The 16,371-nt window shown below is 42.2% G+C and overlaps 1 protein-coding gene across 2 annotated transcripts in view; it reads left to right on the plus strand.

Moving 5' to 3' along the window:
- The first annotated feature begins 4,275 nt into the window (after positions 1-4,275).
- LOC115225780 (cap-specific mRNA (nucleoside-2'-O-)-methyltransferase 2) overlaps positions 4,276-16,371 on the plus strand; it is an 87,142-nt gene continuing 75,046 nt past the window's right edge. For both annotated transcript variants that reach the window (XR_005004188.1, XM_029796733.2), the window contains exons 1-2: positions 4,276-4,457; positions 11,121-11,592. Coding sequence is in view for 1 of the 2 variants with exons in the window: in XM_029796733.2 (XP_029652593.1) it covers positions 11,130-11,592 (463 nt within the window). In the remaining variant the exon portion in view is untranslated. The remainder of the gene's footprint in view (positions 4,458-11,120; positions 11,593-16,371) is intronic.

Below are 16,371 nucleotides of genomic sequence, written 5' to 3' on the forward strand. Positions count from 1 at the left end.
TAACATCATTTTTTTCCATTTTAATGCATTTTTTTGCTATTATATAAGGGAAGTAACTCTCTAAAAATGTCTACGATGAGTCAACAATTTAAAAAAAAATTACTATAATTTTTTTTCCATTGTTAATGCATTTTTTGGCTATAACTCTCTAAAAATGCTTTATAGTTATTTCCCTTACAAACCTGAGCAACGCCAGGCGATACTGCTAGTATATATATATATATACTGGAGTAAACACATAAATGTGAAACAAGGTGGAAAAAAGAGTACTCAAATACCAGTGGTAGAGTAATATGCTTTATTTAAAGCAGTTTTTGCTAGATTCTAGCAAAAACTGTCCGATGAACGGCAACGGGAAACTCAGAGTAACAGGTTTTGTTGAATTTTCTGCTGCTTTAAATAAAGTATATATATATATATATATATATATATAGAATAACAAAGGTAGCTATATGCAAAAAAGAATTCAAAACCAAAAAGGAAAATTTCAACTGTCACTAGTTGGGACTGAAAGTACAGGGGAGCACCTACTTTGCTAGAAATAAGAGCAAAGCCATCTGGCAATGGAATAGTCACTACTGATGAGTTTGTAATTTTCAAATGAAACTATAGTTATAATGATCTCTTGCTGTGGGATGGTTATCTCCCCTGTCAGTTTTTGAAAATGTGCCTTCTGTGTGTGTGTCTTTGTGTCCCCCCCACCACCACTTGGCAACCGATATTGGTGTGCTTACATCCCTGTGACCTAAGAGTGTGGCAATACAGACTGATAGAATAAGTAAAAGGTTTTTGAAAACAAAAATAAATCCGGGGGTTGATTTATTCAGTTAAAAATTCTTCAAGATGGTGCTTCCATAAAGACACAGTCTAATGAGTGAAACAAGTAAAAGATGAAAAATATATTGATTGATTGATACAAGTATTGAGACTTGCATAAAAGACTTGAAGTTCCTGATAAAAAAAACAACTTCAATGAACGTTGCACGTTCAGCTGTGTGAGCAATGAAGTCATGCGCACCAGACTTGCACTGCTGATGGCATGCAACAATTATTGAATTATTTACACAGAAAAGTTTTGCATGTAAGTCTCCATATTCTTTTCTTTTACTTATTTCAGTCATTTCACTGCGGCCAGGCTGGAGCACCACCTTTTTTAGTCAAGCAAATCGTCCCCAGGACTTATTCTTTGTAAGCTTAGTACTTATTCTATTGGACTCTTTTTGCTGAACTGCTAAGTTATGGGGATGTAAACACACCAGCATTGGATGTCAAGCAATGTTGTGGAGGACAAACACAAACACACATATATATACATATATACAACAGGCTTCTTTTAGTTTCCGTTTACCAAATCCACTCACAAGGCTTTGGTCGGTTCGAGGCTATAGTAGAAAACACTTGCCCAAGGTGCCACACAATGGGACTGAACCTGGAACCATGTGGTTGGTAAGCAAGCTACTTACCACACAGCCACTCCATATCTGTATCAGTCAATCAATACAGACCTCTATTTCCAATGATATTGAGGTCTACCTTGTTCATTGTTACAGGTATTTATGATTTATGTTAGGATGTATGGATGACTGTATACTCTACCACAGGTATTTGTGTACTCTTTTTCTCCACATTGTTTCACATTTATGTATTTACTCCGGTATATATATTTTATGTGTATATTTACAGGGATTGGACAAAATAATAGAAACATCTTAAAATTTCTAACAAATTTATTTTAATATGAGGTAGGACTGCCTATTGCAATAATTACAGCTTGAATTCTATGAGGTATGGACTCGTACAAAGTTTGAATTGTTTCCAAAGGAATTTTTGTCCATTCTTCAGCTAAAACAGTCTCTAGTTCATGTTGTGATGATGGTAGAGGATATCGACTCCTTACTTTTTTTTCTAAAATGCACCATAAATGTTCAATAATATTGAGATCTGGGGACTGTGGTGGCCAGATAAGATGTTCAACTTCACTAGAATGTTCCTCGTGCCATTCAGTAATAACTTTAGTTGTGTGAATTGGTGCGTTATCATCCTGAACGATTGGGTTTCCCTCCAGAAACAGTTCCGCAACCATAGGTTAATTTGGATCAGATAAAATGCTTAAATAGTCTTGACTATTAATTCTGCCATGAAGAGAAGCCATTAGGCCAGTGGATTTCCAAGATATAGTACCCGCCCAGATCACCACAGATCCTCCTCCATGAATAACAGTTGGAAGAAGTCAGTCTGAGTCAAATGCTTCTTTTGGTTGTCTCCACACGTATACTCAGCCAGTGGTTGGAAATAAGGTACAGGTTGACACGTCTGTGAAAATAACATTCTTCTACTGCTCTGGGGACCAATTCTGTAGGTTTTTATTCCACTCTAAATGCTTGCAACATTTGTTTTTGAAGGTAGTGGTTTTCTGATTGTAGCCCTCCCATGAAAACCAGTTTTGTGCAGCTCCTGGCGAACAGTTTTTGTGGAAACTGGGTTCTGAAGGTGGTCATTAAGCTCTGCAGTAATTTTGGAACTGTACTTTTGTGATCCTTTCTAACAATTCTTGTAAGAGTCCGATAGTCCTTATCTGAAAGTTTTGGATTTTCTCAGAAGTTTTGTTTCGATGAGGAGGTTTTTCCCTCTTTCTCAAAGTCTGTCATTACTTTCAAGACAGTACTTCTTGATACACCAAACATTTTGGCCGTTTTCGTTATGCTAGTGCCTGCCAAATGAGCACCAACAATTTGACCTCTTTGAAAGTTCAATAGATCCGGCATTTTAATGAATTATAATTACCTTTTTCTGATGGTATCTGAAAAGAAACAGCAATTTTAGCAAAACATATTAAGCAACACTAATAATAAATCAAAAAACAAAAATAAACAAGCTTTTGATGGTTTTATAGATATTTCAAAATTATGATACTTGGTGTTTCCATTATTTTGTCCATTCCATGTATATATGTAAGTATGCATGCAGGCATGTATGTGACGGAACACATTCTAAAGAGGCTATTGTTGGTCTGCACCAGCAAGAATTATATAATGCAGTATAACTGATAAAAAGAGTACAATGAACTTGTCATGAGGAGTGAGAAATTCCAACTTCTCAGATAGCATCCTTCTGCAGAGGTTAATTAATGAGAAACAGCAGAATTTTACATCCCCTAAGTTACCAAAAAAAAAAAAGTTGCAGTCCTAGAATTTCCCTCCTTCCATATTTTCTTTAAAGATGGACACTATCTGAAACACTGGATTTCCACCCCTCACAGCAACTTCACTGTACTCTTTCCATCATTTTTACCAATGCACGCACATACACAGGCTGTTCAGGCTAAATTTGACAATTGCCATAAAAGGAAAAGAAAACACAACGTCCCATCAAAAAATGAAAGTATCTTTAAAAAATCAAAAAACATCAACTCAGCCTCCACCATGGTTTCAAGACAGCTCCAGAACGTGTTCCTTACTGTATCCCTGATCTTGACAACGAACTCAACCTTTTGGTGTTTCAAGCAAAATCACCAGTCTTTTCCGACTGTGTCCCACACAGAAACCTATGGGATTACAATAGGAGGAATTAGGAGGTTAGAATTTGGTGCTGGTGAAGTTGTAGAAACTCTTTGACAATCACTTCTGACACTTTCTGGATGTATGGCAAGTAGCTGAATCTTGCTGCCATGCATATGGCCTTGCAGCCAAAGTTTGACCAGGAGCATCACATAGCCGTCTGAATGGAGCCTAAGGCCCTGACCTGCAATTGTCGGAGAAATTCCAGACTGCAGACACAGTCAAAATGACTACTGTGTCTCTTCCAGCTGGCCACAGCTTCGTAGTCTCTGCCGTAGCTGTCCATGTCATGTCATACAGCCCCTTTTAGGGTTCATTGAGTATTGAGTCATGATGGTGGCATTTTGATAGAGGGCGCAAATTATCATGATACAGGTAACTCTTTTCCAATATTCAGATGGCTTCCAGTCTTCCATGTCAGCTAACTTTTGCTCAACTACAACTTTAATCATTATGCTCTCCAACGCTGTTGACTGTTCACCAACACATCTAGCTGTTACTGAAGAAAAAGGAGCCATGGAAAATTGTCAAATTTAGCCCGAACACCCCGTATATAAGTGCGTGCGCGTGTTAGAGCGCCCTCCTACGCCGCTTAACTACCGGTGTCATTTTATTTATGTTTGTCAACAAGAACTGATAGAACTAATCACAGGCTTAAAAAAAGAAGGACTGGCCTCGATTCGTTCGACTAAAAACCTTGTAAGGTGATGTCCCAGCATGATCGCAGTCCATTAACTAAAAAAAATAATTATAAAAGATAAAAAGATGCCTAAACGTGGATGGGAATTATAATTTCAAGTGTGGAAGTATAAATAATGAAAGAGGGTATTTTTTTCGTCTGACACCGTAACCTTCCCGTCAATACGGAACTGTTTACACATCTCGGTTGTTCTTTCTCAGGTATTTCATTTCTTTCTTCCAAAATATCGGGAATTTTTTTGTCAAAATTTACCAAAATATCTCTGGTATTTTAATGTGATCGAAGTGGAGGGGGTCTTCATTGATGTCCCATTTGGATTTATGCGTGCAATAGTGTCGGAAAAAGTGATAATGCTGGTAAAATCCAAAGCGTTTCCATGTTTTAAGCTTTATTCAGAGACGTTTAGTGGTAGCCTGAAGTCTCCTTTCGTTACAGACGTTTACTAACTCTTTACAGACTAAAAAGAAATCCTTTGTCATTTCTGAAGAGGTTTAAAACATGACCGTAACTATTAAATGTTTTAAAAAATGTTCTCAATAATTACACCAGACCCAGTTTTTAAACTTGTAGAAAACTTCGGAAATTCGTTCAAATGGCTCATGGCATTATCAGAGCTGCCTTAGCAGTATTGTTGACCCTCGGGCAAATGAATGCGCTGGGCCATATAAGTATTTATTTATTTACTGTAAGCCACATCGTGTATAGCTCAGAACTGCCCCCCTAGACCAGTGCTTCGCAACCGTTATGTCGCAGCACACTGGTGGATCACGAGGCGATGCTAGGTGTGCCGCAGTGTTACCTGAATATGGGGCTAATAAACTTTTTAAGAAAAATGCATTTTTCAAGGTGAGGTGCAAATCTAAAGAGTTTGACCCGAGCAAAACAAAACAAAACAAAAAAAGGTATACAACACGTAGTAAACGAATATGATCGTATAATACACACGATCCAGTCATAAAAATGAAAAAATAGTGTAAAAGGTGTAAAACAACATGTAGTAAACGAATGTGAAAATAAAAATGCGCTGGCAAACAGGTCGGGGGAGGACCAGGACAATTCACACGATCCAATTTTTTCCCTAAAGAAAATGGATATTCTTCCCAGCCACACAGTTCCGGGTTCAGTCCCACTGCACGGTACGGAAGGTGAATGCAGAGGAAGTAGCGATGTGGAGATGGTCGTATGAGGAACAAGATCGAGGTTGCATGCAATAGTGATTGACCGCATAGTAGACGGAATCGATGTAGTGATGGGGATGGACGCCATTGTCCGTTTGGGAGGTATCACAGTCAATGAAGCCGGTGTAGCGTTTGGTGGTGCGGGTACGCTATGCGCTGTGAGTACATGACAGGAGAGTGATGAGAGCTGCAAAGAAAAATGTGCTACACACACCATCACGGACAAAGATTTTCGAGCTGTGTTCAATGGCTGGCAGTAGACAATGGAAAAACGCGGTTGGTAGCTATCAGCATACCCTGAAAGGGAATGCCAGAAGCAAGTTCGAAGGAGAAGTAGATCACTGGATCAAGGAAGGTATTCTGATTTCTTGGAAGGAGAGAGTGGAGTGCTACCACTGATGGCAGTGGCGCTGCCAACAAAGCATAAAATCAGGCCAGTATTGGATTTCTGAGAGCTGAACAGCCACGTATTGTGCCATATGGGCAGCAAAGCTATGGACATTTGCAGTGAAACCTTGAGAGAGTGGAGGCAGATGACAGGGTCTTTACAATCGTTGATTTGAAGTTGGCATACCTGCAGTTGCATGTGGCTGAGAGACTGTGGAGATATCAGCTGGTAAGGTATAAGTGATGGACATACTGCCTGACCAGGTTGGGATTCGGGCTAAATTCAGCACAGAAGATTATGGTGACGATTCTCAAAACCTTACTGGGAAAGACAGACAAAGTGAAAAGAGCCACCAATTCCTATATTGATGACATCCTAGTGGACGAGAGCATAGTGTCGGCAAAGGAGATCAAAAGCCAGCTGAAGAGTTTTGGGCTAACTGCCAAACCGCTGAAGACGATGGAAAGAGGAGCTGCCCTGGGACTCAATGACAGTTTATTCACCACACCCTGCATATATCATCATCATCATCATCATCATCATCGTTTAACGTCCGCTTTCCGCGCTAGCACGGGTTGGACGGTTCGACCGGGTCTGGGAAGCCAGGGGCCGCTCCAGGCTCCAGTCTGAATCTGGCAGAGTTTCTACGGCTGGATGCCCTTCCTAACGCCAACCACTCCGTGAGTGGATTGGGTGCTTTTTATGTGCCACCTGCACAGGGGCCGGAGGGTCCGGCATCGTCACGATCGGTTCGAGCATTTTAACGTGTCAGCGGCACGGGGGCAACGAGGTCCGGGGTACTTTGGGGATCGGGGTACTTTGGGGATCCAGGGTACTTTGGGGATCCGGGGTACTTAGAATGGGTAGGGGGTATGTGGAATTGCTGCAGAAAGCAGCCCGGGTCTTTGTAGTCACAGCGTATCTCCAGAGATCTCGGTCCTTCGCCATTGCCTCAGTGAGGCCCAATGCTCTGAGGTCATGCTTGACCACCTCATCCCATGTCTTCCTGGGTCTACCTCTCCCCCTGATACCTTCAACTGTTTGGGAGTGGCACTTCTTCACACATCTCTCTTCATCCATCTGCAGCACATGACCATACCATCGCAAGCGTCGCTCTTGCACACCACATCTGATGCTTCTTATATCCAGCATTTCTCTCAGGATACTTACACTCTGTTTTGCGTGCACACTGACACTACACATCCAGCGGATCATGCTAGCTTCATTTCTTTCAAGTCTACGCATGTCTTCTGCAGTCACAGCCCATGTTTCATTACCGTGAAGCATGGCAGTTCGCACACATGCATCATACAATCTACCTTTTGCTCTGAGGGAGAGACCTTTTGTTGCCAGTAGGGGTAGGAGCTTTCTGAACTTTGCCCAGGCTATTCGTATTCTAGTGGTGATACTCTCTGTGCATCCACCTCCGCTACTAACTTGGTCACCCAGGTAGCGGAAACTATCAACTACTTCTAGTTTCTCTCCCTGGAGTGTGATGGAATCTGTTTTCTGAGTGTCTGTTGTGTCTATTGTCCCTGTGCATCTATATATATATATATTATAAACAAATCAAAATAGATGAACATCAATGGAATTTGTATCTTTGTGGTACCAGTGCCGGTGGCACACAAGAAAACCATCCGAACGTGGCCGTAGCCAGTACCGCATCGACTGGCCATCGTGCTGTGGGCACATAACAAACACCATCCGATCGTGGCCGTTCGCCAGCCTCATCTGGCACCTGTGTCGGTGGCACATAAAAACACCATCCGAAGACCCGGCAAGACTAGTCAGGCCATAACCCGTGGCCCCTACCTGGGACGTAGTCAGTCCACCTGTGCATACCTTCCTTCTTGTGACACTTGTGAAGATCTGTTGAAGCAAGTGAAAATCAAATCAAAACAAATCAAAATAGATGAACATCAATGGAATTTGTATCTTTGTGGTACCAGTGCCGGTGGCACACAAGAAAACCATCCGAACGTGGCCGTAGCCAGTACCGCATCGACTGGCCTCCGTGCTGTGGGCACATAACAAACACCATCCGATCATGGCCGTTCGCCAGCCTCATCTGGCACCTGTGTCGGTGGCACATAAAAACACCATCCGAAGACCCGGCAAGACTAGTCAGGCCATAACCCGTGGCCCCTACTTGGGACGTAGTCAGTCCACCTGTGCATACCTTCCTTCTTGTGACACTTGGGAAGACCTGTTGAGGCAAGTGAAAATCAAATCAAATCAAAACAAATCAAAATAGATGAACATCAATGGAATTTGTATCTTTGTGGTACCAGTGTCGGTGGCACACAAGAAAACCATCCGAACGTGGCTGTAGCCAGTACCGCATCGACTGGCCTCCGTGCTGTGGGCACATAACAAACACCATCCGTTCGTGGCCGTTCGCCAGCCTCATCTGGCACCTGTGCGGTGGTACACAAGAAAACCATCCGAACGTGGCGGTAGCCAGTACCGCATCGACTGGCCTCCGTGCTGTGGGCACGTAACAAACACCATCCGATCGTGGCCGTTCGCCAGCCTCATCTGGCACCTGTGTCGGTGGCACATAAAAACACCATCCGAAGACCCGGCAAGACTAGTCAGGCCATAACCCGTGGCCCCTACCTGGGACGTAGTCAGTCCACCTGTGCATACCTTCCTTCTTGTGACACTTGTGAAGACCTGTTGAGGCAAGTGAAAATCAAAACAAATCAAAATAGATGAACATCAATGGAATTTGTATCTTTGTGGTACCAGTGCCGGTGGCACACAAGAAAACCATCCGAACGTGGCTGTAGCCAGTACCGCATCGACTGGCCTCCGTGCTGTGGGCACATAACAAACACCATCCGTTCGTGGCCGTTCGCCAGCCTCATCTGGCACCTGTGCGGTGGTACACAAGAAAACCATCCGAACGTGGCGGTAGCCAGTACCGCATCGACTGGCCTCCGTGCTGTGGGCACGTAACAAACACCATCCGATCGTGGCCGTTCGCCAGCCTCATCTGGCACCTGTGTCGGTGGCACATAAAAACACCATCCGAAGACCCGGCAAGACTAGTCAGGCCATAACCCGTGGCCCCTACCTGGGACGTAGTCAGTCCACCTGTGCATACCTTCCTTCTTGTGACACTTGTGAAGACCTGTTGAGGCAAGTGAAAATCAAAACAAATCAAAATAGATGAACATCAATGGAATTTGTATCTTTGTGGTACCAGTGCCGGTGGCACACAAGAAAACCATCCGAATGTGGCCGTAGCCAGTACCGCATCGACTGGCCTCCGTGCTGTGGGCACGTAACAAACACCATCTGATCGTGGCCGTTCGCCAGCCTCATCTGGCACCTGTGTCGGTGGCACATAAAAACACCATCCGAGCGTGGCCGTCTGCCAGCCTCGTCTGACACCTGTGTCGGTGGCACATAAAAAACACCATCCGAGCGTGGCCGTTCGCCAGCCTCGTCTGGCACCTGTGTCGGTGGCACATAAAATCACCCACTACACTCTCGGAGTGGTTGGTGTTAGGAAGGGCATCCAGCTGTAGAAACACTACCAGATCTGACTGGCCTGGTGCAGCCTTCGGGCTCCCCAGACCCCAGTTGAACCGTCCAACCCATGCTAGCATGGAAAGCGGACGTTAAATGATGATGATGATGATGATGATTATACTAAAACTCAAAGTTTGTCTGTCTGTTTTCCTGACATTTAAGGTGATAAAAATTACAAATGAAATAGTCATTTCCCCCTTTAAGAAAACAAAATTCAAGTTGAAAATGTAGACACTTCAAAGAGTCATGTCAGCTACCTCTGTCTGTTCTTTTTTCATACTTTCCTTTTTCTTTGTGACTGCCATAGACTTGAAGATAGAAATTCTCCCTATATTATTATGAGATATTTTTGAATTACAGTTACTTGATATTTTTTCGTAAAGGGAAAAATTACTATTTTATTTAAATTGAGATATTAATCTTTATTGTCTTAATCAAAAGGCAGAAAAACAGAGAGAGACTCTATCTCTTTATAGACGAAGATCAGTTGCAATGGGAGGAGCTGAATCTCATAAGAATGGAAAAACAAACAAAAAATGGGTTGTACCTTATAAGGAAACTCTTTTAAGAACATTCAAATGCCACTGCAATGTTGAAATCGTTGCCTCAGTGAATTCAATTAAGCACGTCATCATGTACACACTGAAAAGAAATGACCAAGCTGCTGTTCAAATAAACAATGATAACGAAATTAGTCAATATCTAATGGGTAGGTATACTGGACCATCCAAAGCAGTTGCATCCATTTTAGGATTTTCAATTCATGAAAGAGTGCCTGCAATAGTGAGACGGTAAGTTCACCTACCAGATGAACAAAGAATATTGCTCAGAAATTATGAGGATATATTGACCCATCAAGCCAAGCAAAATCACAGTTGTGGCAGATACCAGTGTCATGCAAATTGGCACCCATGCTGGTGGCACATAAACGCACCTCAGTGTCATACAGTAGTAACAAAGAATGGCAAAGAAGAAAGTGAGTAAAAAAAAATGAAGGCCATTTGAACGTTTCCAAAGAAGAAACACTTGGTCATGTTTATCTTGTCACACCAAAGGCAGGAGAACTGTATTATTTAAAAATTTTATTGCATGACGTTCGAAATAGTACTTTTTCCTTTTCTGCTGCATGTCAACATTTTCAGCTTGGAGTAGTTGTGACCCAAGGGGTTACGGCAGGTACATCTAGTTGACAATAGACAATTACACTCCATCTCTTTCTCTCCAACACCTTGAACTCTATACCAAATTATTTACAAACAAACTATATTTAAAGAAGACTTTACAGAAAACTCTAGACATGTTCTAACCACCAAACAAGATAAATACAAATTGTTTTTACTTCAAATTCCCAATTTTTATCATTATTTGGTAAGATGAATTTTATCTTCAAAACTAGTAATATTTTATATTTCTTTCTAAATTAAATTTACTTTTTTGCTGTTTCCACCTCCATCTTTTGTGCGGAAAACGGACGTTAAACGATGATGATGATGATGATGATGATATATATATATATATATATATATATAATGTTAAACCATTAATCTTGACACATTCTTTTTCTCTCTGTTTTTTTTTCTGCCTTCCCTTTCTATCAAGGAGCATAGGCTTGAAACATCAAAGACTTTTCCATTCTTCCTGAGTGTCAAACTAATACACCTGATTGTTGTTCCCTCACCTGTCTTTGTCTTTTGTTTTCTGTGTGTTCGACCCATATATATTTATATATCTTTGCTTTTACTTATCTTTTACAGTGAAAATATATGGAGCAAAATTCCAATGTTAATTCTGAGTCATTATCTGAAGAAGAACAACAACAAATTCAGGAAGTGTTTTCCAAGAAATTCGTTTATTCTCAAAGCAAAAGTAAAGAATGGCCCTGGCCTACGTTTAAGAGTGGCCAGTCAGAGGATGCAAACCTATGGAAATGTGAAACATTTGTTGACTTCCGTGAAAGTCTGAATTCTTCGAAAGATCAACTGAGTACTCAGGATATAAAGAAATGGCATACTCACACCACGAATACTCACCTGGGTGGGAGTGTCTGTGTCAATCTCCGTTACCAAATCAGGCCTGAACTCTGTACGCAAGCATGGTGTAAATTTATGGAAATTCTCTCGACATATCCTGTAGTGGACTCCAAATCAAAGAAACTAAATTCTGTTCATCTGTGTGAAGCACCAGGATCTTTTATTACTTGTTTGAACCACTTCCTCTTTACCCATGGTGAGTATTGTTATCTCCGCCTTCGCTAAGGCGGAGGTATTGTTTCCAGTTGTGTTTGTTTGTTTGTCTGTGGACAAGATATCTCAAGAACCACTGGATGGATTCAGATGAAACTTTCAGGGATGTTTAGCCTCATGACTGGCACAAACCGATTAGATTTTGGGATCAATCTGGTACCAGACAAGAATTCTGGATTATTTTTTCTGTTTTTACACTTAATTTTTGAGATCGGTTGAGTTCATTATTAGTATTCTCATTTATGAGAAAAGTCGAGTTTATTTCAGATATTCTCATTTTAAAAATGATCTCTGGCTAATCGTTGAGAGGACGTTGGTGTTGCCTTGGTGGTGGTCTGCACTCTGAGTGCTCTTGTTGAATTTTTTGTTGTACATTGGTTAGTTCCAGGTCATATCGATAGAGCAGACTTTTGACTAAAAGTGCAGATGTCTGAGCTGTACCCATCCCTATCTTTGTTTTCAAGCATTGTCCTCTCCTCTTCTTCTTCCTCATCTTCTCCTCCTCTCCTCCCCACTTCGTTTTATTCAAGTTTTTGTTAGTGTTTAATCTAATTAAATTATTTAATTCATTTACTTATTTTTATATCTTATTTTATTTTATTTTGCTTTCGATTTTTTGTATATATGAACACATACATATATGTAGGCACAGGCATGGCTGTATGGTAAGTAGCTTGCTTATCAACCACCTGGTTCTAGGTTCAGTCCCACTGCGTGGTACCTTGGGCAAGTGTCTTCTGCTATAGCCTCAGGCCAACCAAATCCTTGTGTGTGTATTTGTGTATTTGGTAGATAAAAACTGAAAATATCCATCATATATATATGTTTGTGTGTCTGTTTTTGTCCCCCCACCATTGCTTGACAACCGATGTTGGTGTGTTCATATCCCTGTAACTTAGTTCGGCAAAAGAGAACGATAGAATAAGTACTGGGCTTACAAAGAATAAGTCCTGGGGTCGATTTGTTCCACTAAAGGTGGTGCTCCAGCATGGCCTCAGTCAAATGACTGAAAGAAATAAAAGAAATATACATCAAAGTGTACAGTATTATATATCTATTACAGCTGATATTGCCTAAATGGTTGCCACACTAGGGGTTCAACAAGATGTTAGATAACAGCCCCTAGTACGAAACCAATTGCTAACAACAGCCATAATGGCTATAATATTGTACACTTAACTAGTATACCCACTTATTGTTTAAATAAGAGTTGTACATTTTATCACAGTTCTGTGTGTAGACACATAGCGCATGACAACTACCAAAAGGTATTGTAATGGAAATTTTTAAAAAATGAAGAAACCTTTTGACGAAGCACTTGATGAGACACATCTGCACCTGTGATGCACTGCAATTGTTTGTCCAGCATCTCACCCATGCGGCACCAGTGCATGAAGGGGTCGAAACAATCATAGTGAATAATAAAGTCTTGTGAATTCAATTTTCTTCCTTGCACCCCCCCACACACAAATTCACACACATACATGCATATATGTAGGTGCAGACATGGCTGTGTCGTAAGAAGCTTGCTTCACAACTACATGGTTTTCGGTTCAGTCCCACTGTGTGGCAACTTGGGGAAGTGTCTTCTACTATAGCCCTGAGCCAACCAAAGCCTTGTTTAATGGATTTGGCTGATGGAAAATGAAAGAAACCTATTGTGTGGGTGTATCTGTATATATAAGGCAGGATGTGTGTGTGTGTGTGTGTACGTGAATGTAGTTTATGCACATCCACAAATTAGCATGCGTGTCTCTTAAATTTTAGGAGGACATTCGTCACGTCACAACCCTAGCTGTATTTTCGTCAAATAAACGAAAACTTACCTATGTCTATAAACATATTTGTATAGAAAAATTACATTCTCCAAATGTACTATTGTTTGATAAACATACATATCCATATATAACCACACATAACATAAATTAATACATACATACATATTCACCTGTATATATAAATATACCCATACATTCACATGCATAAACTAGTACGTACACATATTATAATATATCCTAATTGAAATATATAAAACACATATCTACGTAAGTATAAGCTATATATATTTACATATACACACATACACACATATGCAGACATATATATATATACATATATATATATATATCATCATCATCATCATCATCATCGTTTAGCGTCCGTTTTCCATGCTAGCATGGGTTGGACGGTTCTACTGGGGTCTGTGAAGCCAGAAGGCTTCATCAGGCCCAGTCAAATCTGGCAGTGTTTCTACGGCTGGATGCCCTTCCTAACGCCAACCACTCCGTGAGTGTAGTGGGTGCTTTTTACGTGCCACCCGCACTGGTGCCAGACAGAGCTGGCAAACGGCCACGAACGGATGGTGCTTTTTATGTGCCACCGGCACGAGGGCCAGGCGAGGCTGGCAACGGACACGAAACGGGGCGGTGCTGGCAACGGTCGCGAAACGGAAAGTTCTCTTACATGCCACCGGCACTGGTAACACATCTGCAATTTCCATTGATCGATTTCCATTGATCGATTTCCATTGATCGATTTCGATTCTGATCGTCACTTGCCTCAACGGGTCTTCACAAGCAGAGTTTTGACATGCCACCGGCACTGGTAGCACATCCGCAATTTCCATTGATCGATTTCGATTCTGATCCTCACTTGCCTCATCACGTCTTCACAAGTAGAGTTTTGTGTCCCAAGAAGGGAAGGTATGCATACGTAGGCTGGCTCCATCCCATGTAGAAGGCCACGGGTTATGGACTCACTTGTCCTGCCGGGTCTTCTCGCGCACAGCACACTTCCAGAGGTCTCGGTCTCTAGTCATTTCCTCAGTGAGACCTAAAGTTCGAAGGTCGTGCTTCACCACCTCGTCCCAGGTTTTCCTGGGTCTGCCTCTTCCACAGGTTCCCTCAACCGCTAGGGTGTGGCACTTTTTCACACGACTATCTTCATCCATTCTCGCCACATGACCATACCAGCGCAAACGTCTCTCTTGCACACCACAACTGATGCTTCTTAGGTCCAGCTTTTCTCTCAAGGTACTTACACTCTGCCGAGTGTGAGTACCGGCATTACACATCCATCGGAGCATACTGGCTTCATTTCTAGCGAGCTTACGCATATCCTCAGCAGTCACGGCCCATGTTTCACTGCCATGTAGCATGGCTGTTCGTACACACGCATCATACAGTCTGCCTTTCATTCTGTGCGAGAGGCCTTTTGTCACCAGTAGAGGTAAGAGCTCTCTGAACTTTGCCCAAGCTATTCTTACTCTAGCAGTTACACTTTCAGCACACCCGCCCCCGCTGCTGACTTGGTCACCTAGGTAACGGAAACTATCAACTATTTCTAGTTTTTCTCCCTGGAAAGTGACGGAAGTTGGTCTCAGAGCATTTTCAGTGTTTATTGTTCCTGAGCATCTGCCACATACAAAAACCATCTTCCTAGTTAGCCTTCCTTTGACATTGCTGCATCTCTTATGTGTCCATAGCTTACACTTGGTGCATCTTATAGAGTTTCTACCTACACCTTTTCTACAGATCGAGCAGGGCCATCTACCTGAAGGTGTTTGTGATTTGTCTACCTTCCTACTGATTACGACTTTGGTTTTAGCTAGATTGACTCTGAGGCCCTTCGATTCTAATCCTTGTTTCCACACCTGAAACTTCTCCTCCAGTTCTGATAGCGACTCAGCAATTAGAGCAAGGTCATCAGCATAGAGGAGCTCCCAAGGGCATCCTGTCTTGAATTCCTCCGTTATTGCCTGGAGGACTATGATAAATAGGAGGGGGCTGAGTACTGAGCCTTGGTGGACTCCTACCTCTACCCGGAATTCTTCACTGTACACATTTCCAACCCTCACCCTACTAGCGGCGTCCCTGTACATGGCCCGCACAGCTCTCACTAACCATTCATCTATCCCTAGTTTCCTCATTGCCCACCAGATAAGGGATCGGGGGACCCTGTCGAAGGCTTTCTCCATGTCAACAAAAGCCAGGTACAGGGGCTTATCTTTGGCTAGGTATTTCTCCTGCAGCTGCCTTACCAGGAATATAGCATCAGTAGTACTTTTCCCTGGCACAAACCCAAACTGCATCTCATCTAAACTAACTCTCTCTCTAATTAGTTGGGCTATGACCCTCTCCGTAACCTTCATCACCTGGTCCAACAGCTTGATACCTCTGTAGTTATTTGTATCTAGGGCATCACCTTTACCTTTGTAGCAGTTGACTATTATACTGCTACACCAGTCATTGGGTATGACCCCTTTGTGTATCACCTGATTAACTATACGGGTGACTAGGCTATAGCCGACACTACCAGACATTTTGAGCATCTCTGCAGTGATTCCTGATGGGCCTGGGGCTTTCCCTGTCTTCATGCTTCTAATTGCCTTAGCTACCACGGAACTATCAACTCGGATAGCTGGTCCCTCTGTTGGGTCAACATTCGGCAGACTCTCTTTATCCCATTCATTTTCTTCATTCAGCAACCTTTCATAGTGGCATCTCCAAACCTCTCTCTTTGCATCCTCATTTAGCGCAAGTGAACCATCTTCCATGCGAACACACTTCTCTCCTACCACATCACGATTCTCTCTCACACACTGTCTTGCAACACGAAACACCTCCAGTCTTTGGTCCTCACGGCGCAGAACATTGGCAAATTTTTTCTTATCTGCTTCCCCTCTGGCTTAATAAACCTGTCTCCTAGCTTCTCTTTTGGCAGTCTGATACAATCCCCTGCTACCCCCATTTTTCCAGACCTT

Source organism: Octopus sinensis, linkage group LG28 (genome assembly GCF_006345805.1).
Source record: "Octopus sinensis linkage group LG28, ASM634580v1, whole genome shotgun sequence".
Taxonomy (NCBI): Eukaryota; Metazoa; Mollusca; class Cephalopoda; order Octopoda; family Octopodidae; genus Octopus; species Octopus sinensis.